This window comes from Ailuropoda melanoleuca, chromosome 2 (genome assembly GCF_002007445.2).
Source record: "Ailuropoda melanoleuca isolate Jingjing chromosome 2, ASM200744v2, whole genome shotgun sequence".
NCBI lineage: Eukaryota > Metazoa > Chordata > Mammalia > Carnivora > Ursidae > Ailuropoda > Ailuropoda melanoleuca.
Genome location: NC_048219.1, coordinates 12,277,447 through 12,302,641, shown reverse-complemented (window position 1 = coordinate 12,302,641; position 25,195 = coordinate 12,277,447). Strand labels below are relative to the sequence as shown.

Here is a 25,195-nt window from a genome sequence, read left to right as displayed (position 1 = left end):
CTACACATAGGAGGCCCAGGGCTCAGGCCTTGGGCCTCATCTCTTCTCCATGCACACATACCCCCTGGGCCAGCTCATCCCATCCCGTGCCTTTAAATATCATCTATATGCTAATGACTCCCAAATTTAAATTGCCAGCCCCAGCCTCTCCTCTGAGCCCCAGATTCACACATCCACCTATCTGTCAAGGGCCCCACCATATGTTTAACGGGCATCTCAAACTTTGCATCTCCAAAACCAAACTCCATCAACAAACCCTTCACTAGTCATCTTGACCCCAGTATTTTGTTCTTTAATTTTTTAATTTTAAATATTTTATTTATTTATTTGAAAGAGTGAGCAAATGAGAGAGAGAGCAAGAGAGAACAGGAGTGGGGTGAGGGGCAGAGGGAGAAGCAGACTCTCTGCTAAGCAGGGGGGTTCAATCCCTGGACTCCAGGATCATGACCGGAGCCGAAGGCAGACGCTTAACCCAATGAGTCACCCAGGCGCCCTTGACCTTAGTTTTTTGGCACTGCCACTTGTTCAAATAAAAAATCGAAGAATCATGTTTGATTTCTTTCTTTCCACATCCTGCCATCATCAAGGACTGTCAATTTGACCAAGAATATAAAAACTCCAGATTTTTTCACTTATCTCCTTCCCACAGTCTCTGCCTTAAGTCTACACCGCCAGCATCTCTTTTTTTTTTTTTTTAACATTTATTTATTTGTTTATTTTAGAGAGAAAGAGAGAGAGAGAGCGGGAGCAGGGAGCAGAAGCGGAAGGGCCAAGGGGGAGGGAGAGGGACAAGCAGACTCTGCACGGAACAGGGAGCCCAACCAAGGGCTCAATGTGGAGCTCGATCCCATGACCCTGAGATCACGACCTGAGACCGGAGCTGAATCCAAGAGTCGGATGCTCAGCTGACTGCGTCCCCCAGGCCCCCCCACCCGCCAGCATCTCTTGCTCCAACAGCTGTTGGGGCTCCTATCCTGTGTCCCTGCATTAGCTCTTGCCCTGTGGTCCAGGCTCCATACATTGGCCCACATCACCTTCTTTAGACAGAGAATTAGAACACGTCCTCAGCTGTTTAAGAGCTTTAATAGCTCCCCACTGCTCTTAAAAGAAAACTCCTCACCATGCCCACCAGGCCCTATCTAGTTTGGCCCTGCTTCCTCTCTGATTTCAATTCCACCCACTCCCTCTCCTACTCACCGAGCTCCAGCTACATTCCGCACCTCGGGGCCACTGCCCAGAGCGCTCCTCACCCACGTCGATTCTTTCATTTCATTCAGATCCCGACTCAGGAGACATCCCTTCATTCTCTAGCTCCTTACCCTCCCCCCAACCCCTTCACCTGACATGTGTGTTACTTGTTTATTTCCTTATTGTTTATTTCTTCCCCTGGAATGAGAGAAGGAAAATCTTTGCGATGTTCCTTCCCTCCAGGAAGCCTGCCTGAAACAAATCATCCTTGTGGGGGACACAGGCCTGCACCCCCCCGTGCCCCACTTTTCTGACCTCACTTTCCTGACTTTCCCAACCTCATAGCCACCAGCCCACCCTGCTGACCACTCCTCTCCCACATCACTGCCCCCTGTGCCCACAGGGTCTCCGTTGGGCCCCAGGCTCTCTCCCACTTCCCATACAGCTCTTTCCTCAGCCTCTTGCTTGCACTTTTCCACTCCCCGCCCCTCTGCAGAGGGCCAGAGACCAAGTGTGGACCCTCCACTCACTGGCTCCCAGTTGGGGCTTTGCACCTGCAGACTGATGAGACCTTGTGGCCACACCCCTTCCCCAGCACAGCCAGTTCTGGCTTCTGCAGTCTCGCCTCCCTTGGGCCCAGCGTCACGGTGTGGAAGGGGAAGTTGTTGGGTGCAGGTCGTCTGTCCTGATTCCACTGTTGTCTCGTAGAGTCTCACCCCCAAGGGAGGTGAGTACCTCTGCTACAGACCCTCCCGTCACCTCCAGGCTGCACCCTGTCTTGCCTCCTGTTTCCTCCTCTCCAGCCCATCCATGCACCCCAGCATGCACAGATCTGCATTGGATCCCAGGCCTACCAGTCGGAGCCTTTAATATCCAAGCCCAACCTCCCTTCCTAGTCCTGTTTTTCACCTTTGTCAGGGATAAATCAAATACTTCAAGCAGATGCCTTTTTCCCCCAGGCCCTAAGCTTTGCCACCCACCTTCCCATCTGAGGACTGGACCCTCCACCAGCTGCTGCTCCCTGGAAACTCCCCACCCTGCAGAACCCCTGCAGACCACCCAGCAGGGGTGCTCCCTCTGTCCTTAGGCCACTGGGATGGTCCTCACTTTCTCCCAGCACGAGGTTGCACCCACATCTCATCCACTTTCAGTCTCTGAAGGGAGGAACCGTGTCCTAGTCATCTGGGGTTCCCTGCAGGCTACATTCGTGTGAAGCACATGAATTAACACAGAGCTTTCCAGGGTGGGCTGGATGAAATGCACCCCGATATGCCATACAAGAAAAGGGAAGAAAAGAGGGGGAAGAAGGAAAGAAGGAAGGAAGGGGGGGAAGGAAGGAAAGGAAAAGAGAAAAAAAAAAAGGAAAGAAAAGGGGTTGTGGATTTCATGTTCAAATAACTCTATCGACCACCCCCGTGAACGTTTTCTATGAACCTTAGGAAATTAAACGATCTAAGAATTCCAACAGTTAAGAAACCTGTTTATCTTTGTTTCTCACAGCTTTCCCCAAACAGATTCGACTCTGGAAACCTCTTTCTAACATGTAATCCTTTTACAAGGCATTCAGGGGAAACACTGACTAAAAAGATGAGAGCCTGGGGACCCCCAGCTGATATCACACTGAGGGCCTGTGACAGCAGGTGGACAGGAAGGGAACCCATGTCAGGCTGGGGAATTTGTCCCTCATCCTATCAGCCGAGCTTCTCCAACTGGGGCATACGTTCCCCAGGGACGTGGCGCGCCCGCCTCTCGGAGCAGGAGTTTGAGCTCAAGATTGGCGGGGTGGGAATGCGCTGCCATGTGTTGCTCTACGGAGATAATGAACATTAATTTTTGGCTGACCAGCATGTAAAATTTGTGTGTGGAATTTTCAGCTAACATGTTGAGTTCGTGTTGGCTGCTTGCTGCGAAGTCCCTGTCCTCTGCTGTTTGGGGCCCTTGGGTGGAAAAGCGTGAGCAGCCGTGATGAGCAGCGGAAGCCCCTTCAGCAGGGCCTGTTGCAAAGTCAATGGGGTGTTGGAGAGATTGGCCTGGGAAGGCGCTCAGGGTGCAGCAAGTGGGGGGAGGGAGCTGTAAGAAGATTACCTGGCCGTGGCCTGTTGTAAAGCAAGCAAACGGGTAAAGGCAGATGCATCTCGCTCTGCCATCTGCCACCTGCGATAGACAGGGTACCCGTCGTCCACTGCCCCTGTGCAGCTACGTTTCTGTAACCAGACTGTGGGGCGCCAGCCCCATCATGGGCCTACAAGAGGGGCCCACCATGCCCCAGACCAGCCTCACCTCCCCACCAGGTCCGTCCAGGACCCACATAGCCTCTGGACAGGCACAGGGCTCCTCCCTCCCATCAGCCACGGAGCATAGGTACCAAGAACGTGCTTTCGAGGCCCACCCAGCAGGCTCCCCTCCCCTCCCTGGCAGCTTTCGGGATACAGGGTGGACTTCCAGTGTGGGCTGAGGACTCACCCATATGCCTGGGGGACGAGGTACTGTGGCCCATCTCCGGCCATGGGGGAAGGGTCCCGGGGATTGGTGGACAGCTTTGGAGGTGTCCTCTGAGGGTACGGATAGTTGGGCTGGACGAAGGGGATGTAGTTCAGCAGGGGAGTGTAGGAAGAGCGGAAAATCTGCTGTCCCATCTGCTGTGGATTGTACGGCGTCACCTGTAGGTTAGAGACGAGAGAGGGGCTGGGTCTAGCAGAGCCCACTGCTTCCGAACCTCACAGTTCCTGGCTCTAACCCCAACCCCAGCACCCCCCCAGCACCTGTGCCCCTCCGTCACTGTGGGGGTATAGAAGGCACTGTGTTGGGATGCCAAAATCACAGGGCTCAGCTTCTGTAGCTGACTGGCAAGATCCGTGATTTATCTGAGCCTCGGTTTCCTCATCTGTAGAATGGGCAAACACTCCCTTCACTGTATGGAGACTGAGTCCGCTGATGAACGTAAAGAGATTAGTGCATAGTAAATAGCAAATAAATTTTATTTCCCTTCTCTGCCCTGCCTTCCTACCTCTTCCTCTGTCAATAAGCATCCCAAAAGCCCTTGTTCATTTATAAGTCTTTTACTATCTCAAAAAAGGCTGTAGAGATTTATATGTCCCTGGCTTCTATCTCAACAGACTCCAAGTTCAAGACAGCCCAGCTCAGTGGAAATGCCTGTGCCCGGTGATGGGGATGCCTTGTATCCGCAGTGCCCCATAGGGCAGCCACCAGCCCCGCGTGGAGATCGGCTGACCAATTAAACTGCGGCCGCTGTAAATGAGGAACTGAATTGTAAATTTTACTTAATTTTAATTGATTTAAATGTAAGTAGCCACACATGGCTAGTGGTTACAGCATTGTCCAGTGTGAGTCTAGGAGAAAGGGCAATGGGACTCAGCTCAAACTCTAGAGAAAATCAGGAACTCAGTGGGGTTTTGGATACTACCCAGACCTGTCTCCCACCAAGAACCTGGGGTCCCACTATCTTGCCCTTGACAAACCAAGGATCCCGTCTGTCTTATCTACTGATATTTTCTCAGCCCTAAGACAGTGCCTGGCACACAGCAGCTGCTCAATAAATGCTCAATGAATGAATGGAAGAAAGAAAGAGAGAGAATGAGGAGAGAGGAAAGAAGAGGCCACTAAGGGTCTGTTTGAATACCTAAAATGATGGGGAGCTCATTACATTCCAGGCACTGTATTCTCCTACTGACACCTCCAAATATCAGAAAAACCTCTCTTGTATGGAGTTGACATCCATCCTCCAGGATGCTGGAAGGAGTTTCAGTCAAAACTGGGGAAACTTCTGGGCTTCCTCTTTAAAAACAAGAGTCTGGGGTCCGAGTCACGTAGGGATTCAGCACACTGACAGCCCTCTCTCACCCTACATATCCTTATCTAATTTAAAAAACAAAAGGGGGCGCCTGGGTGGCACAGCGGTTAAGCGTCTGCCTTTGGCTCAGGGCGTTGTGGGTTCGAGCCCCACCTCAGGCTCCTCTGCTATGAGCCTGCTTCTTCCTCTCCCACTCCCCCTGCTTGTGTTCCCTCTCTCGCTGGCTGTCTCTATCTCTGTCGAATAAATAAAATCTTTAAAAAAAAAAAAATCACAAAGGCTAGGGCTTATTGAGCACTTCGGACGTGCCAGGCCCTTCCTCTGGATTCTCTCATTTAAACAGCTTGTGAGCAGGACCACTACTATTCCCATTCTAGAGATGAAGACATGAGGTTCAGAGAAGTTGACCTCGCATAGTAAGTGCTCCAAGTGTCTGGGTTGCAGTCGGAACCCCCAAGGCGTGAGCCTGGTGCTTGTGCCCCTGTATTGCACCTCTACACCTATTCCTTCTAGAAGCCCGAGCCCCTCCCTCCGGGCCTTCCCCATGTCTCCCCCCAGGGACAGAGAAGACCTGGTGATGCTGGACATGGGCACCAAAACCCCAAGATGACGAGCTAAAGGTCCGAAAGAGCCAAGAGCTCACAGAGGGAACCCAGGGAGGCACCTCCCAGGACAAACGCAGGAATGACAGAAAATCCCCCTGGTTTTCTTGGAGGCTGGGAGGGGGGAGGGCAGCAGAGGCCCGGCCCTGGGAGGGGCCTGCTGGCAGGATAGAGGAGATGCAGGTCCTACAGCTCACACGAGCTTTCTTGAGGGGTGTGTCCCTACCTGCATGCACCTGGTAAACACCATAAAGCAGCCGTGTATGCTGCCCTCGCACCGTCTCCAGCATGTACTTTGCTGACAAAAGCAATCATAGAACGGGGTGCCCAGAAGCCGCATTTGTATAAAATGTTTGTAAAAATAGACGCCACTGGAAAGATACTGAAGGAACCAGCAACAGCGACTGCCTCTGGGATTTTTTTATTTTGCACCGTGTTCTGACACTCCTTTTTCAGATACACACACATACGTGAGGCTGCGTCAAGAGGCTCGCTCCGGAGCTAGGTGGACCTACTGCTTTTTGCAGGGCGGGAGGGACGGGCGGAGACCCTGTGAGCCACACTCTCTCACCTCTATCCTTCTTGAGGCTGCAGAGCCCCTGCTGCTAGAAAAGCAGCTCTGGCCCACATAATAAATAAAGTAGTCTATACCTATGGGCTCTTCTCTACTCTCTGGAACATTCCAACATACTTCAGGTCAGAGGTACAGTTTGCTCCCTGGGGGCAGGAAAGAGGCCGAGGAGTGTGAGTCTGAGCGGGGGGGTGTGTCCACCTGTGTGTGAGGGGAGCAAGGCCAGCCTGGGGAACACAGTGCGGGATCAGCCTCTCCCCTCACACCCTCATTTCTGCCCCAAGACTTTCACTATCTCGGAATACGCGTTGTGTGGGTGGCCCAGCAGCAGGCATATACCTGCAGCTTCCTTTGTGTCTCTGCGAGGGTCTGTGTGTTTTTGTGTATCTGTGTGTAAGAGGCAGTAAGCCATGGTCATTGGCAGCACGGACTGTGAAGCTAGGCTGCCCAAGGTCAGACCCCAATTCCGCCATCATGTAATTTTCAAGCAGATATCCACTCCTGGCCTACCCGTGGAAGCAGGGTGCCAGATTCAGCAAATGAACAAACAAAAAAGACATCCAGTTAGGTTTGCATTTCAGGTAAACAGCAAAACATTTTTAAAGGTATCTATGGCCCATGCACTGTTTGGGGCTTCCTTATACCAAAACTTTATTCACCATCTACCTGAAGTTTAACTGGATGTCTTCTATTTTAACTGACAACCTGACACGGAAGGAGATGACTCCCCAGTCCCACCGATGGGATTTTCTTCGGCCCACGGAAGGCAGGCGCACCCGGCCGTGTGCTAACTCCAAGCTGCAGCTCTCAGAAGCAGCGGGTGTTCCCGCTCACAGCAAAAGCTGCTGCTTCTTCAGCCTGGTCCCCAAAGGGAGACACATGAAACAGGCTTGGACCCAAAATAAATACTTCCTGTTGAAAGTCTCTGGGGTACTGAGGCTGTCTGTTGCCACAGCAAAAAATGACGCGTACGTTAACCTATCGCCTTGTGCACGTTATTTCATCTCTCCGTGCCTCAGTTTCTTCATCTCTAATCTATTACACAGGGTGGCCGTGAAGTTCATGCAGGTAAAGCCCTCGGAGAAGGGCTGGGACGCAGTGAGGGCCAGGGAAGTGCCAGCGCTTAGTCCCTGGGGACACTGGTTTGTTTCCACATGCACTTTGGCCTTTGTGTCTGTTCTCTGGGGCCAAGGCCAGGCCAGAAAGCTGGGCTAGTGACCGGCTGGACCAAGACGAGGAAGCCAATGTGCTTCTGACCAGAAGGCCCTCGCGGAGCTGGGACAGAGGTGAGGAGGTTTTCTACTCACCTGTCGGGAGTAACAGCCCAGCTGGGGGAGCAGGGTCTGCTGACAGGGCATCCTGGCTGCGCGCTGTGGGTACAGGCCCTGCGGGGAGAAGGGGGAGGCTCAGCATGGGGGGCGGTAAAGGGTTCCTCACCAGAGAGCAGCAGCCGCTCGGCCCAGCTTCCCCCTCAGAATGCCTGGATGGCCAGCCGGCCCGGGTCCGTCCCACCGCGCTGCTGGCCAGACCCACCCGTTGCCTGCCCAGCCACCAGGCATAGCAGGCACAACCCACACCACACAGGAAGGCCCTGCTGAGCAGGATTCATAGCCTTTCGGGGGAGTATTTAAGGTAAAACCTTGAGGGACCTGATTGCCTCTTGAATCCCAGATCTGCCCCCTTGCTGTGTGACCTTGGGAAAGTCACTTCACATCTCCAAGCCTCCTTTCCCTTGTCTATAAAATCATGCATGTTCAAACCGGTAAGGCCTGTGAAGGTAGCCAAATTATCTTTGTTGTTACCTATACGCTTTTTCTGTGCCTTTCCCCAAACGCCATTCCTGCCCCAAGACGTGCGGTATCGACGTGCATCCGTGTGTACCCGTGTGGGGGCCTGCATCCGGTTTACTGAAGCACATCAACACGTGTGTTCCATTGGTGTCTGCGGCTGTGCGTTTCGGGAGTGTTCGTTTGGGTCGTTGCTGGTGTGTGTCTATGTGCCCACGCCTACACCTGTGTCCGCACCTTCTGATGAGGACTGGCAGGAAGATAAATGAGTTCGTGCATCTAAAGGGCTTAGAGCCGTGCCTGGCACGTAGGAAGGATTCTGCGAATGTTAGGTATTTTCAGCATCTCTCCCTGCTCCCCCACCTTGAACAGGAGGTCTGGCAGCTCAGCCAAAGGGGAACTTGTACTACCTTTAATAAAGGTAGGACCTGTATTCAGAACTCCGTCTGGGACGGCCTTGTGTGCCCATGTATACACACACACACACACACACACACACACACACACACACGCTGGCTTCTGTGGGTGGGGTCAGATCGTCACCTCTCCCGGCTCAGCCTGCCTCTACCTGCCAATTCAGAGTTACCTTCTAAGAGGCAGCTCAAAGCACCCCGCAGGCCAGTATTCTTTCTAGAAGATTCTTGAACCTTGAGATGGTGCCCCATTCTGGGTTCAGCTTGTGCCAATTATCAAAGTGTTGATGGCTGACACTGTGCCCTTGATGACTTCCTCAGCGCCCATGGGCTCCTCATCAAAGGTGCAGAATCCCTGAGATGGAGCCCCATCTTCCAGGTCCCCGAGTGTACCTATCCTCTAGAACCTTCCCTGGTTCTCTGCCACCAGGCAACTGACGCAGACCGTGGTGGGGCCGCTCCCAGTCCCACCAGCCCCTTCACCTGCAACCACAGCATCTGTTCCCCTTTTCTCCAAGCCCCGCGGCCCCGGGGCAACCCCACTCACCACCGTGACCACAGCCTGGTCTCTATCACCCCCACCATGGCCTACACCTGAACAGAGCAGACAGACGGGGCCACCCCGGCCATTCCAGGGCACAGCGAGCTCCGAGGGCAGGTTGTGTGAGCCCTCCTCCCTCCCTGGCTGCCGAGGCTCTGTGGCACACAGCCAGCTCCCGCGGGCCACCACTCTCCCCGCCCTGGGTTGGGCTGCGCCTGGGGCCTGTGCGAGACAAACAGCCCCCTGCCTCTGCTCCGTCCTGGACAGATGTTCAGGAGATGCTATCTGGCTTTGAGGACACTCCTAGTTGTTCAAATCGCAGTTTTGCCATTCCGTAAAATCACAAGCAAGCGTGAATAAACATTCTTTCTTCTTTGCTTGAGGTCACGGCCTCTTCCTACCTTCCCTTCTTAACTGGGAACAGAGATCCTTTATGCCAAGCACCCAGGAACTCCTTGGTGCCGCAGACTTAGTCTTCCATGGTTCTGCATTGCTCCACGGTGGAGCTCTGAGTAAACTGGATTCGGGACCTCATCTTTATTCCTCATACCAAGCAGGCAAAGAGGCTAGGATAGGCCATTCCCTGTTTCTCCTCTCCGTTTCCTCAAGGTCTGGGGAGCTCCCTGACCCTGTTTCCTAGGATGATCAGGGCTGAATCATACTAAAAACCAATACCCGTATCATGCTTCAGACTTTTCAAAGCCTTTTCTCACCCATGGACTCAATTAACCTTACAACCGAGGCAAGTACATGCCGTCACTGCCGCTGCTGTCATTACGAGCCCATTTCACAAGCGAGGAAACCAGGGCTCAGAGGATTTCGCTCACTCTAACTTGCCCAGAGCCACACAGCTTGAAAACAGCAGATTTCTTTAAACGCGAGTCTGCCAATTCCAAAACCTGCCTTCCTTTTCTTATGCTAGGCCCCTTGATGAGCCGTCTCGAAGCTGGATGGCATTATGAAATCATGAGAAGCCGGGAGAAGGTAAATCACCCCGTTCTCCATCACTACCTGGGAGGCTCAGCTTCTCTAGCTGAGAAGGGCAGCTGTGCACGGCCAACACCAGCATCTCTGGAAACAAAGGACCTTCGTGCTCGGATAATATGTTCGAATCTCACTCCCTCCAACAAGTCAAGCCAGAAGCAGCTGACATAACAAGGACCACGATCCGTTCTTTCTCAAGCAAGCCATCGTGCATCAGCTTTATATGCGGAGCCCCGAGTGCCCTTAGAGTGAATCGGTTTACACCGCATAGAATTATGCAGTCGCTTCTCTTTCAGAGGTGGGGTGCACACGGTGCCGGTCTCCGATTTGCACCTGACGTGGGCTGGACCCCTAGCATCTCAGTCATCTTTGAATGCCCTCGCCTGGCCGATGCTCGGCTTGTGGTCAGGGTGGAGCAAAGGTTTTTAAATTACTTAAATGAATGAGTAAACACATAAATAAAAATGAAGACCTCGGTGAGTAGGTGAATAAAGGACTGAACACTGAAGAAGCAAACACAAAAACGCCAGGTGAGGCGTACTGGAGAAGAGGTTGGTGAACGGATGAGGGTGCAAACAGGGCACTTCGCTCAAGACCTGGGTAAGGACTAGACAGATATGGGACGGACGTGCGCTGGCTTCCCCCTCCACCACGAGGTTCTCCGTCCTGCAGGAGGAGAGGGTGGGCACTTGTCCCCTTTAGCAAACAAACAAGCAAAAAGGCTTGAAAACAAAACATCAGAGAGAAAGAGACTTTGCTAAACTCCATGAGCTTCTGTTTAAGCTTCTGGGGCTAGTCTGGTGGCCCAGCTCAGAGAGGCGCTGTGTGGGGTAGAGAAGATCCGCCTTCCGCACAGGGGGGGACAACTAAGCCGTAATGCCGCTGTGTTGTGAAAGAGGAAATAACACAGGGACCCAAGGAGTAGTGGGTGCAGAAGGGGCACAGAGACCAGACAAGACTATTTGCAGGTGTATTGACTTCTCTGTGTGCCCTCTCTATGCTTTGGTGGGCCAGCCTGGGGCAACAGGCTCCCAAGGACCTGGGTGTGCAAGTCGGTGTGTCCCGCCCATACACCTACATTGCCATTCTGGAGAGGAGCTGGGGCAGGGGCCAGAAGACTAAGAAATCTCAGATGCTGAGCGCCTTTCCCGGAGAAACCAAGCACCACTTAAAGGGACTGTGAAAGCTGTTGAATTGGACCAAGGTTTAAACAAGAGTGGACATTGATTTGATTTATTTACCCTCCTCCTGCCCAGTGGGCGGCAGCTCTGAAGAGAGATTGACTCAACTAGACAAACTAAAGAAACTACATTTTCCTGCCTAAATAAGCTCCAGGAGTAAAATTTCCAGCCCTGCCCCTCGTGTCTCACCGACCCCCTTGTGTCTGGTCCCTGATTCCCCTTAAACTAGGAGCCCAAGACCGAGAGTGTGCACCAGGCCCCCTGAGCTGGTGCAAGCTAACATGACTCCAATGCCGTTTAAAGAAGGTGGCCGTATGATTTGGCGTCCCCACCAGGACACCTGAGAGTGAAGAGGGGGTGCTTTTAACAATTACGCTGGGACAAAAGACCAAAACCAGGACAGTCCTGAGTACTCTGGGACACAGGTGATCCAACTCTAAAGGAAGTCATAGCAGGGGGATGGGCAACAAGGACCAAGCCCTCGTCCTCTGCTGGGAGCCCCAGCTCTGTACCTGCCAACACCAGCAAAGTGGATCTGGAATGCTCAGCACAGAGTGAGCTGGACTTCAGACAACAGGAAATTTAAGTGTGTGTGTGTGTGTGTGTGTGTGTGTGTGTGTGTGAACCAAGTAGTTGGTCTTCTGTGGCCACAGTGAAGAAAATAACAAGTCAAAGGCCTCTTTGTGAATCAGGCTCCCTGAAAGCCACCGCTTCTCCGTGGCTCGAACCGGGGCAGCCCGGCCCGGGACCCGCTCACTCACCTGATACTGTGTGAAGGTGGAGTGATTTGTGAACACGGGCGGAGGCGGGTAGTTCAGATTGAGCCAGAGCGGCTGGTTCAGGGTGGCTGAGGTCAAGGCTGTAGCAAAGCGCGGGGTGAAAACATTCCCCGTGTACTTGAGGTTGCTCTTGTCGGCCACCGTCCCAGGCGGGTTAACTGTGAGTCACGAGAGGGAGAGTGTTTCAGTGATCGAGGAAGGAAGAGGCCAGCACGCCCTCAGCACCATGCCTACCCCGGGATTCATGTTCTCAGATGTCAGGTCCTTTAAGCTCCAAGAGGGTTGTTCAAGGGGTGGGTGACTTTCCAACTACGGGAAAACCTCGTTAGCACACACCTGGCCAATTTGGAAGAGGTGCGAACCCCAGCATGGTCTGGCTTAGAGCTCTTTCTCCATCATTCACTAGTAAAGGAGGTGGTTTGGCAAGAGAAAACAATAAACCAGGTTGCTAGGGCTATAGTTCACCTACGTAGAAAACCAAATGCTTTTGAGCGCTTTACAAAAATCCAGCTTTAGACCAACAATCGCTATGCCGTTGGAATTCATTCTTACCAAATTATTAAAGCAGCCCCCGGAGTTCATATACTTGGCGACACCGAGGGCCTTACCCAGGTTGTTGTATCTATGCTGGCATCATTTTTTTTTTTTAAACTCTTAAACATTATGTAATTGACACGGTATGGCCCCAAATTCGTCTGAATGAATGAGATTTGGTTGGGTGGTTCTAGGATATGAATCCTAGATTCTCTCCCTCTGGTATATGTCCTGTGGGCTTACAGAGTCAGAGATGGGACCTCAACTTCCCCTTATGGGCATCTTTTCGGCGAAAGGAGGTTTGACTGGAACAGTTGTAGGGAGAGAAAGCAGGGCCATGAATAGTCTTAATGTAGAAATAATCTGAAGCATGGATTTTTTTTTTTTTTTGGATTGAGCCACTTGAGGGGATATGGTGTATGCTGGCTTGGGGCTGTATTCAAATTGACCACTAATGACACCCCTGGGACCCTGCAATTCACCTGCATTTCTCCAGCAGTTGCATTCCCGATAAGGGACGTGGGAGAGAGTCGTGTCCCCCATTTTATAAGTTTAAAAACTGACGCCCAGAGGAAGCCAGTGACTTGCCCATGGATGAGACAGAGCCATCACAGGCCTACGAGAGTTTCTGGAATCCCTCCACTAACTCTCCCCTGGGCAGGGTCAGCTTACGTTTCAGCTCCAGCCCGTCCACCTCCACTTTGCTGCGAAGCTTTAGCTGCCCGCTTGGGTTTTTGGTGGCCCCAAGAAACTCATAGAACAGATTCTTCTCGGGCGGCCATGCAGGCTTCTTGGCTGGCAGGGCCACAGACACGGAGCCCACGGGGTCACTGCAGCCCTTCTCCCCACAGGTGTCCTTCCGGCTTGGGAGCCACTGACTGAGAAAGAGGCTCTCTCGACCCTTGTTCGGCTCCTTGATGCCGGAGTTCCATTCTACAGCAGGAGGGAAACAGAGTCAATGGCTCTGGGAGGCCACGTGCTGGATGCGGGGAGCACTTTTTTGTGGACAAAGGGACAGGTCCTCCCTAGCACATGCCTGGGGCTCCAACCACTCTGGGCTCTCCCTTCCAGCCCAAGCCAGTCCTAGTCTCCTCCCTGAAGCCTTTGCGGACCACGGCCCATTGCAGCTCTCCCCTATCATGCGTACATACGTGGATCCATCCATCCATCCATCCATCCTCCCTTCCATCCATCCAAACTTCCTTCCTTCCAATTACCTTTCTTCTTCTCTCCCTTTCTTTCCTCCCTCCCCCCTTCCTCCCTCCCCTTTTCCCTGCTTTCTTTCCTTTCTACATTTTTCTTTCCTCTCTCCCTCTTTTTTTTCCCTCTTTCTATCCATCCTCAGTGCCAAGCCTGGGATACAGAGCTGCCTTCAGGGCCCTCCCCACACCAGCTCCGTGGGGGAGACACGCATTCCTACAGAACACGTGGTCTAGCTGAGGTCCGGCCCCTCGCTGTGGACTCTACTCCCACTTCGTTGCTCACGGGTGATCCAGCCCGTTTGGCAGCGCCAGGCCCTGACCTGAGTACTGAGGACACTGATGAGTCAGAGCCAGACTCAGCCCTGCAGGAGCTCACAACAAGGAAGGAGAGAGACAGACCCAGAAATAGCTCCAGGACAAGGCAGATGGGGACCGTGAGGTGACAGAGGGACACAGTGGGAGAAGAGGGTGGCTGAGATGGCTTCAATCAGAAAGGGTCAGAGGGTTTCCAGAAAGAAGTGGGCCTTCCATGAGGCCTTGCGTCCAGGAGTAGGGAGAGCTGGCTTGGCAGGCGGAGGCATTGGAGAGACACCATGAGTGCATGTCCCCGCAGGGCATGAGGTTGGGGCCAGGCCTGGGTCTCTCTGCAAACAGACGGAGTGGTCCCCTGGCGTGAGGATGCTGCCTGGACCATCCCAGGACCCTCCACGGCAGTGATTTTTCACCTAGATTTCCTTTTGAGCAAAGGGACTCGTTCTTCAAACAAAGTTAACTATGGGTGAAATTGTATATATGTGGGTTTGTTTGTTTTTAAGGCAATGTCTGGTTGAAGGAGAGCTCTTCACTCCCTTCCCAGCCTGGAGGCTTCGCAGGTCTCCACGGAGCTCAGCTGGGAAACAGCCCTGGACACACAGCAGGCCCCTCCGGTCGTTCGTGTAGCAGCTGGACCAGAGGACCTGCGCCTACTGTCATGCGTTGGGAATGGATCCGATCCCTCCAGCCTGGGCCCCCACCACAGCCCAGTGGTCCTGTGGGTGTGGAGGGGACTAGGCCTGCCCTCCTAGCACCATCCCAGTGAAGGAAAGAGTGCTCTAGCCTGAGCCAATTTAGAAGGAAAGGACATTTTTAGCAAAACATGTCCCTAGAGTCTCTTCCAAGAGTTTCTCTGGTTGCCAAGTTTAGCCCCCAGCCAGTGTGCTGAAATAACAGTACCCACTAATAATAGCCCTTTCCCCAGAGACCCACACACCTGCAGTCTCTCACACACCTCCCGTTGCCTTGAACGTGCCTGCCACTCACTCAACTCCAAAGCTCCATCTTCCAATGTCTGTGCGCGCGCACACACACACACACACACACACACACACACACACACTCTTGCCTGTCGTTCCTCTGCCTCACTTATATGTGCACAATGAGGCATCCTAGATAGATACACACAGACACAAACACAGATACACTCAGATGCACCCACACCCTGCACCTGTAAAACACACCTGCCCCTGTAACACTTCCCGTGGCACACCTTTGCCCGCACATCTATACCCACAGACACACACATAGTGGGGAGGGTGGGTGGGACAGAACGACCTCCCAGCCAGCAGCCCCATCCCTGAGAGAGCTATCCAGTGTCCTTCCTGGAGAAGGAGGTGGCAGGAAAGTCCCACCCTCTGGGCAGGGCTCCACCCTCACACACACAGCTCCCAAAAAGCCCACTGGGTCCCAGAGACCTTCCCAGGACCCAGAGCCCAGCTTGCTGACCCCAGCTCTGATTCCTCAGCCTTCCCATGATGTTCCAGAACACAGAACATGCACCTCTTTTCTTGAAGGGATGGATTTGGGCCCTCCCCACACTGCATCTCACTTATCCAACCATGCTCACAGCCTGGGGGCGATGTTTTGTTCTTTTGGTTGACGTGACTATGATCAACTCTCCTAAAGACTGCTAACTGTAGGCAAATGCCTCCGCCATCAGTCTGCCTTGGAACCGTCCAGTCTGATGGCTGGATCAGAACCTGGAGGTAGGGTGGGGAGATCTTGGGCTCTTGGGAAACGGTATGGACTCCTCAGTTAGCAGGTGGAAACACTGTTCAAAGGCTCAGGAGTCCCAGGGAACAAGCCCAGGGCCGACAGTCTGAACGACACGTGGAGAGTTTGTGAGCAAGAACCTGTCCTCATGGTCAGAACAGGTGCCTCCACTGGAAGCCAGATGACCCCAGATGCTAATCCCATTTCTCTTCTATCCAGCTTACAGTCCCCATGCTGCAGTGTCAGCTGGGGTAAACGCTTCCTTCCACATACTCTGGATAGCTGGATTCAAAAAACGAGCCAATTACCACATGTGCCTATATCTCTTCTCAAAGTGCATTGGGATCCAGGCCACTGTGTTTGCTTACCCAAGCAGTGCCCCATACCTGGGCATCCAGCAGAGGGGGCCTGTGGGTGCCAAAAACAGCCTGCACTTGGGGACTGCATGCATCAGAGAGACCACCGTGTCCTAGTCCACTCAAGGATGCTGCACGCACCTGCTGCGGCCCTGGTTGGCTTTCTGGTAGGTTCCTCCCTGCAGGCCCACTCACTAGCCCTGCTCCCAGCCGCACTCACCCAGTAAGAGGTGTCCCTCCACGGCAGAGTCCGCCTCAGGCTTGGAGCAGATCTTGGCAAACACCGGGAGCTGCCTCTTCTGAGCAGGGAGCTCAGGGGGCTTGTCAGGGGGGGCGGGAGGCAGGGCCGGCAGCAGGAGGAAGGGGCCCAGCCCCGTGGGTTCCCTGGGTCCCGGGCCGCTAAACATGCTGCTCTGCAGGAAGTCCTTGATGACCCTGGTCTCCTCCAGCACCGTCTTGTTGTCAGGAGCCTTGACTGCTTCTGTGGCCTTCAGTGGGAACTGGGCCAGGAGCTTGTTGATTTCCGAGTTGGAGGCACCCAGGATGTGGCCCCCATCTTCTGTCCCCGTGACACTCTTGGCCTTGGCGGCGCGCAGAATGCCCGTGACCGTGGACATAACAGAATCACGGTCCTGCCTTCGGCTGATCATGGACACGGCCACCTTCGGCTCCAGAAGTGTGTCCGCGGCAATGATGGCGGCTCCTGGGTACTCACCGCTGTCTGGTGGCAGGGGAGGTGCGAGAAGGCAGGGAGCCGGCTGTCTGGGGCCCTCGGGGGGAGTGCCGGGGGCCTCCAGCTCCCCGGAGGTCTCTGCGACTAACATGAGGTGCTCTTTGGTCAGACTTAAGTACTCCTGCTCCACCAACAGGGAGATCTCATCCTTGTCACGGCTGAGCTCCAGAGCTCTGCAAACAGGTCAGAAAGAGGTGGCAGATAAAGGACTGGTATCCAAGATCTACAAAGAACTTCTCAAACTCAGTACATGTGAAACAAATAATCAAATCAAAAAATGGGCAGAAGATATGAACAGATACTTTTCTAATGAAGACATACAAATGGCTAACAGACACATGAAAAGATGTTCAAAATCCTTAGTCATCAGGGAAATTCAAATCAAAACCACCTAGAGATACCACTTTACACCAGTCAGAATGGCAAAAATGGATAAGGCGGGAAACAACGAATGTTGGAGAGGATGTGGAGAAAGGGGATCCCTCTTACACTGTTGGTGGAAATGCAAGTTGGTGCAGCCACTCTGGACAACAGTGTGGAGGTCCCTTAAAAAGTTAAAAATTGAGCTACCCTATGACCCAGCAATTGCACTATTGGGTATTTACCCCAAAGATACAGACATAGTGAAGAGAAGGGCCATATGCACCCCAATGTTCATAGCAGCTCTGTCCACAATAGCTAAATCGTGGAAGGAGCTGAGATGCCCTTCAACAGATGACTGGATTAAGAAGCTGTGGTCCATACATACAATGGAATATTACTCAGCTCTCAGAAAGAACGATTTCACAACACTTGCAACAACATGGACAGGACTGGAGGAGATAATGCTAAGTGAAATAAGTCAAGCAGAGAAAGATAATTATCATATGGTTTCACTCATTTATGGAACATAAGAAATGGCAGGAAGATCAGTAGGAGAAGGAAGGGAAGAATGAAGGGGGGGTAAACAGAAGGGGGAATGAACCATGAGCGACTGCGGACTCTGGGAAACAAACTGAGGGCTTCAGAGGGGAAGGGGTGGGGGATTGGGCTAGGCCGGGGATGGGTATTATGGAGGGCACGTATTGCATGGAGCACTGGGTGTTATACGCAAATAATGAATCATGAAACACTGCATCAAAAACTAAAGATATACTGTATGGTGACTAACATAACAAAATAAAAAATATTGTAAGAAAAAAAGGAAAAAAGAAAGAAAGAGGTGGCTTTAGTGCCAGCTCGGGGGGGGGGGGCGCTCTGTAGCAGCATCCCCAGGGAAAGGGGATGGAGAGAACACCTCTCCAGGTAAGAGAAACCTACTGCTTTCTCAAGAGAGAAAATGGACAAACAGTGGATTCCCGAGACGTTTCTATACCAGGCCAGCAGGCCCATCACCAGGAGCGCAGGTCTGGGATTCGGGAATCGGGGTCCTCTCCAGATACTCTGTCTTGCTGAGTGAGCTGAGCCTCATTTTTAGTCCTTCCCTCCCTGTTCGGGGGTGCCTAGGCCCTGAGGCAGTGAAAGCCCAGTCACGTAGGGGTTGGGAGTGAGTCAACAGCTCTGAGTTCAGAGGCCAGAGGGCTGGGGCTGAGCCCTGGAAAGCCCCAGACTCACTGCGGAGTAGCAGCGTGAGGGACAATGGGCTAGACAGCTGGGCTCATGCCCTGGCGCCCTCCCTTTCCCCCCTGTGGCCCTGGGCAGGTGGCTCAGCGTCTCCGTACCCAGTCTTCTCATCTGGTCAACAAGAATATCAGACAGGTGCAAAGCGCTTTGTACAGGGTCTGGCACAGGGTAAGGGTGAGCCTGGCTGGATTCTGGAGTCCATACTGTGGCCTTGTGGGTGGATACCTGTGTTTCCCCCTGGCTGTCACGGCCCTCTGACCAGATCACGGCCTCCGGACTGAGCCGCACGTCCTGGGAGCAGCAGCAGTGGCTCGGTCCCTGCACTGATTCACAAGCATCTTCCTGTACCCACACGCTGGCCTCTACCTGCACCTCAAACCCCGGACCACAGCTGGACCCTTGATGGCCAACACCAGCCCGATGGGGCCTACTGGGCCCATGGACTCTAGGCTCCCACTTGCTGGCTCTTTCCAGGTGTGGGAGAGGATGGCAATCCTGCCAGCCGGGCATCTTTGGCAAGGGGGCACCTTCCCACCCTGGGGCTGCCAGAAGGACCATGGTGACCTAGCTTAGAACCATCTGCTTTCTGTATGTGATGGGCTCCCATAAAAAGTGGATGAGGTGGTCTACAAAGAACATTCTGGAAACCACTCGATGCCCCTGGGGGAGGGTGGTGAAGACAACGAAGAGGGGGGAATGAAAGTGCCTACGAGTGGAGCTCCGCCGTGGGGGAGGCCTGGCGCACACTCCTCCTCTGACCGTTCATCCCCAGGGCTCAGCCAGTCCCTCGAGCAGCGACCATGAATCCTGCCAGCAGGGACGTGCCTTCCTCATAATGCACTCTCTGTCTGAGCATATATACCCTCGCAAGTGCACAAGAACAAATGCACACAGTTGTGGGTGTGTTTGATGCACACACGCGTGCAGGCACAAAATGCTCATGTGTCACCACACGCAGAACCAGGGAAAAAGTCACTGTATTTGACAACCAATCAGAACGGGCACAGGCGACAGTCCCAGGGGCTTCCAGATGCACCAGGCCTTACCCTCTTCATTGCTGGGCCCTCATGAGGCCCAGGGCATCCTGGGAATGGAGCTGGGGGCCCAGGGCCTTTGGGAAACCTGGGGAAGAACATGTCACTACTCTGCCACCTGAGCCGGCCGTGCCTCCTGACCACCGCCCTGCAGACAGCCTCTGCAGACTTAGTAGCAGAGAGGCCTGGAGAAGGCAGACTCCGGCCAAGCAGACCGGGGTCTCCACTGGGCACAACCACCTATTTCATGTCAGACCCTAGAACCTCAGGGCCTCCCTGCAGCTGGGCGCCACACCTGAACCACGGGTGTGATGCTGGGGAGAGAAGGTGGAGAGGTGACCCGGGTGCGTGTCGGCTGGTCCTGGGAGCTCCAGTGGGTGACGTGGCTGCAGGGAGGCCGGGCCGTCTTCCACTCTGGCTTTCTCCTTCCTTCCATTCTCTCCTCTCCCCCTTCCCCCTCCTCCCTGCCCTCTCCAGTTCCCTTCCTTTCCTCCGTCCCATGTCTAGACTTCAGCTATAAATAGGACCCACTCCCACGGCTGTGTCCCTGCGAACAATCAGAATAAAGAGACCCCCCTTCTTCCTCTTCATCATCATCCTCAAAGGGAACAGGTGAATCTCGAGTTACAGAAACCAGACATTTGAAGGATCAGTTTTTGACTCACCCTCTACCAAAAAAAAAAAAAAAAGAAAAAACCCTGCAAAGCAAGCTATATACCAATAGATTTTTTTTTTTTAGAAAGACCTACTACAAGTCTATCAATTTCAAAACATTGTGATAATGGTATTGTGGTTAATACTTAAACAACAACAAAAAATGAGTCCTTATCTCTTAGAGGTAGATAGAACTATGTCTAAGATTTGCTTTAAACTTAATCCAGCAGGGGTGGAGGGAAGATGGGGGCCCCGGATGAAACAAGATGGCCATGCGGCGACTATCGCTGAAACCGTGTGATGGAGAGGGATGTGGGTTCATCACGTACTGTTCGCTCTACTTTTGGTTGCGTTGTTTTTTTTAATATAAATGTTACACAATAGATGCACATAGAAAAAGTCTCACCGCTTGAATCCTCTCAAGTACCAACTCCAAGGAGAAGTCAAAGCAAACTCTAAAAGGCCCTCAGGACCCTGGGGTCCCTGTATCAAAAACCACTCGCAGATGGCCCCTTCTCAGCCCCTGAGAGGTCCCGCCCGCCCCCCCCCAACCTGGAACACAGGCAGAAGCTGAGGATGAACCCCGTTCGTACCCCTCTGGCTCATCACAGCAGTCAGGGGCCTCTTAGGAAGCCAGCATTCCCAGGAGGGGCAGTGCGGTGCCAAGAATGCAGGGCCAGCTCTGGCTGTGGGCCCTCTGTGCACCCCTGACAGGCTGCCCCAGGGCCCCCAGCCCTCCCTCGGGCCAGCCTCCACAAACTCCTATTTCCCTTGCATCTGTCAGAAATCCACTCCAGGCCAGACAGGAAGCCAGGCATCCCTAGACATGCTTGAATTGAATCCTCTCCACACTTCTGGACAATAGACAACTTCATTCCCGCTTTACAGATGGGGAAAAACGAGCCTGAAAGAGGCCCAAGGGCCTTGTCACCTAGCAAGTGTGAGGATGCGGGTGGGGTCGGCTGCCTTCACGACCTCCTCCTACCCCACCCAGCTTCCTTACCGGGGATAACTATCCAGCAAGGACCCCTGCTCCACGGCTGAGCTCTGTCCCCCAACCTGAGTGCCGTCAGGGCTGTTGCTGGTTTCATTCCATCACTCCAGCTTGTGGAGGACCCTCACGGTGAATCCGGAGTCTGTCATCCGTGGCATAAGCTGTCCCTGACAGCTCCATGTCAGCTGCATGGCTGAGGAGCACGTCTCCTGGGTCTTCCGCCAATTTATGGATAGAAATGTTGAAGGGAATGAGTCCAGGGCCGAGCCTTGGAGACACTGCCGGAGACCCTCCCCATAGACTGACAGTCATTCTGGATCAACACTTTGGGGGACTAAGTCAATCTAGTCACTATCATCCCAGCTCCTCTTCTCCAAGACAGCCTTTATCAAATACCTCGCCGCAATCAGGATTCATCACACAGTTATAAGTCCCCGAGCAAGGGTGTCCCTACCTGCCTTCCCCCAACCCCCAAGAACACAAGATTCCTTTGTTCTTATTTGTTCTAGAAAACTGCATGCCTGCAGAGTTAGGACGTTCTCAGAACTCAGATCAATCCATTTCTCTGCTTAAACCCTCATGTGCACTCTCATTACATATAGGATAAAATTTAAACTCCTTCCTGACCTTCAGGGCAGTATACAAAGTGGCTCAGTCACCCCCTCCTGCTTTGACTCCTCCTTCATCCAAGCCATTCTGGCCTTATATTCCTTGACCTGCCAAGTTCATTCTAGCCCCGGGGCCTTTGCATTTCTTATGGAATGCTAGATCATCCCCTCTTGCTTCTTCTCGTTATTCAGGCCTCAGTTCATGTTTCCTACTCCCAAAGTAGCCTTTTCTGCCGTTCTTAAAGTGCCCCGTCCTCACTAGGCACTCTCCACTCCATCAGTCCGCATATTTCCTTCATGGTATTAACCACCATCCACAGAATCTTTTTTATCTCTTTACTGCCCACAACAACATAAGCTCCCTGAGGGCAGGGACTGTATCTTGTTCAGCACAGAGCCCCAGGGTCTAGAGCGGTGCCTGGCATCTCACTCCCACTTAGGGAGAATTTGTTGAATCAACAAGGAAACTAGCTCATGAACTTATCTTTACCCTTGTCCATCTCTTGGGGCTCTTCACATCAAGAACCCTGCTGCCAAAGACTGCCCAGTTCCTTCCATGGGTTGCAAACGCTCTGGCTGGCTTTATTCCATGTTCTGGCCCCCACGTCTGGCCTGGCACCCCTCAGCTGGTCAGATGACATGAACCACTTGCTTAGCCCGGTCCTAAGAACTCCCCACCTCTGCACGGCGGTCCCACGGCAGACCCCCCACAAAGCCTCCCGGATCTTCGCAACCACCTTGGGGATCCCAGGAAGACTTTTCGTTCTTCCCACGACTTCCCTTCAAGTCTGCTCCCCTGCATTTCCTGGAATCTATCTTTTCTTCTCTCTTCCTAAGAAGTTTTGCCGATCCTGGCACCTCTCCCGTGCTATTTGCTTTCTCCTTTGAGTTGGTAAAAACCATAAAATCTGCCACAGACTCTATCACAGTGAATCATTCAGGAAGGTTAACCCAGCTCCCGGGCGCTGACAAAGGAAGAAGTCAGGATCGGTGCTGGGGCTCCAATGGCTGCCACCACGTCTGCATTGCCCACCTCCAGAAGTGACAGGTGTCTGGTGGCGGCTCTGGACGCCAGCGCTGTGCATGATTTCTGCATTTGCAGTGTACAGAGTCATATAAAAATAAAGGCTATTGACTGGTTGGCACCCCTTCCCAGAATAATGACTAAGCAAGCACACTGTTAGCTCCCAACAGCGGTTCTGTGTACAATATAACACAGAGCAAAGATGAAAACTGCTATTCATCCGAGCCAGACAACAGGAAAATGCAAGCAGAGGATTTTAGTGCTACAAGAGGGCACCCAAAACAAATATGGGCACCCACCATGGCATTTCAGACCAACGACAAACACGGTACCCAAGCCCAGTACCCGGGCAACATGGCTGATTGTGACTGAAGCAGGTGAAGGGCCCCAGGTCTGGCGCAGACCCGGGCCTGAGTGACGGTCCCTCCACAGACTGACCTCATGACCGTGGGTGGGGTTCTGACTTCTCTACCTGTCCTCACGGCTGAGCAGCGGAGTGTAGTGGCCAAGACTCACTCCCTGGAAAGAGTTAGAAACAGACTCAAACCCCCCAATGGTTAATGGCGGCCATACCTTACACAATCTGGCTACCACGTCTAAGCCTCAGGTCCCAGGTCACAAAATAATAAGAAGGTTTTCGCACTTATGAAGAGCTAACTAACTGGCCAGGCATTGTGTTAGGTCCTTTCCATGCCGAGGTCTCATTTGAGTCCCTACAACAGCCCCAGTGGGGTAGTGTGGTCGACTGATCACAATAACAGCCCCCATCTTATCATGAATTCCTGTGTCCCAGCCCTGCAGCAGTTTCCACCCATCTTGATTCAGTAATAAGCAGAAATACCTAGGAATAAATAACTAGGAATAAACCAAGAAGGTGGAAGACCTGTACTCTGAAAACTATAAGACACTGCCGAAAGAAAATGAAGATGACACAAAGGAATGGAAAGATACACCATGCTCATGGATTGGAAGAATTAATACTGTTACAATGTCCAGACTCCCCATAGCAATCTGCAGATTCAGTGCAATTCCTATCAAAATACTATCCCATAACTAGAACAAATAATCCTTAAATTCATATGAAGCCACAAAAGACCCCGAACAGCCAGAGCAATCTTGAGAAAAAAGAACAAAGCGAAAGGTATCCCGCTGCCAGATTTCAAACTAGACCANCCAAACAGCCAGAGCAATCTTGAGAAAAAAGAACAAAGCGAAAGGTATCCCGCTGCCAGATTTCAAACTAGACCACACGAAGCTATAGTAATCAAAACAGTTTNACACGAAGCTAAAGTAAATCAAAACAGTTTGGCCTGGCACAAAGGTAGACCCATGGACCAGTGGAACAGACTAGAAAGCCCAGAAATAAACTCATGCTTGTACGGTAGTTAATCTACAGAAAGGAGGCAAGAGCGTACAAAGGAGAAAAGGCAAAATCTTCAATAAATGCTGGTGGGAAAACTGGACAGCTACATGCAAAAGAATGAAACTGGACCACGTTCTTACACCATCTACAAAAATAAACTCAAGATGAATTAAAGACCTACATGTAAGACCTGAAACCATAAAACTCCTATAAGAAAACAGGCAGTAAACTCTTGGGTAAGAGTCTTAGCAATATTTTCTCGGTTGTCTCCTCAGGCAAGGGCAACAAAAGCAAAAATAAACAATTGGGACTACTTTCAAACGAAAACCCTTTCACACAGTGAAGGAAACCAACAAAACAAAAAGACAGCCTACTGAATGGGAGAAAATATTTCTAATAAGGGGCTAATATCCAAAATCTATAAAGAACTCATAAAACTCAACACAAAAACAAAACAAAACAAACAAACAAATAATCTGATTAAAAATGGGCAAAGAACCTAAATAGACATTTTTCCAAAGACGAATACAGATGGCCAATAGACACACGAACAGATGCTCGACGGCACTCGTTACCGGGAACTGCAAATCAAAACCACAGTGAGGTATCACACCCCACACCTGCCGGAACGGTTACTATGGAGCAGGAAAAAAATACCAAGTATTGGCGAGGATATGGGGAAGGGGGACCCTCACGCACCATTGCTGGGAATGTAAACTGGTGCAGCCACTGTGCAGACTAGGATGGGGGGTCCTCAGGAAATAAAAAGAAAAATACCATACAGCCAGCAATTCTACTCCTGGGTACTTCCCTGAAGAAAATGAAAACACTAATTTGGAAAGATATATGCACCCCTATGTTCACTGCAACATTATTTACAATAGCCAAGATCTGGAAGCAACATAAGTGTCCGCCAACAGATGAATAAAGATGTGGTACACACACACACACACACACACACACACACAGGAGTATTACTCAGCCATCAAAAAGAACGAAATCTTGCCATTTGTGAATAACGTGGATGGACCTAAAGGGTATCATGCTAAGTCAAATAAGGTGGACGGAGAAAGACAAATACTGTATGAGTTCACTTATATGTGGAATCTGAAAAAGCAAATGAACCATCAAAACAAGATGGAAACAGACTCAGAAATACCGCAAACAAACTGGGGGTTGCCAGAGAGAAGGGGGGAATGGAAAACA

General features: G+C 52.1%; 1 protein-coding gene across 3 annotated transcripts in view; it reads right to left on the bottom strand.

Moving 5' to 3' along the window:
• The window catches only part of C2H1orf94 (chromosome 2 C1orf94 homolog), a 50,145-nt gene that overhangs the window by 5,490 nt on the left and 19,460 nt on the right, over window positions 1-25,195 (bottom strand). For all 3 annotated transcript variants that reach the window (XM_034648841.1, XM_002917150.4, XM_034648837.1), the window contains 5 exons: window positions 16,198-16,883; window positions 13,064-13,324; window positions 11,840-12,015; window positions 7,480-7,557; window positions 3,652-3,848 (listed from right to left, as the gene is read on the bottom strand). In XM_034648841.1, coding sequence (XP_034504732.1) covers window positions 3,652-3,848; window positions 7,480-7,557; window positions 11,840-12,015; window positions 13,064-13,324; window positions 16,198-16,801 — 1,316 coding nt within the window. In that variant the 5' untranslated portion in view covers window positions 16,802-16,883. The remainder of the gene's footprint in view (window positions 1-3,651; window positions 3,849-7,479; window positions 7,558-11,839; window positions 12,016-13,063; window positions 13,325-16,197; window positions 16,884-25,195) is intronic.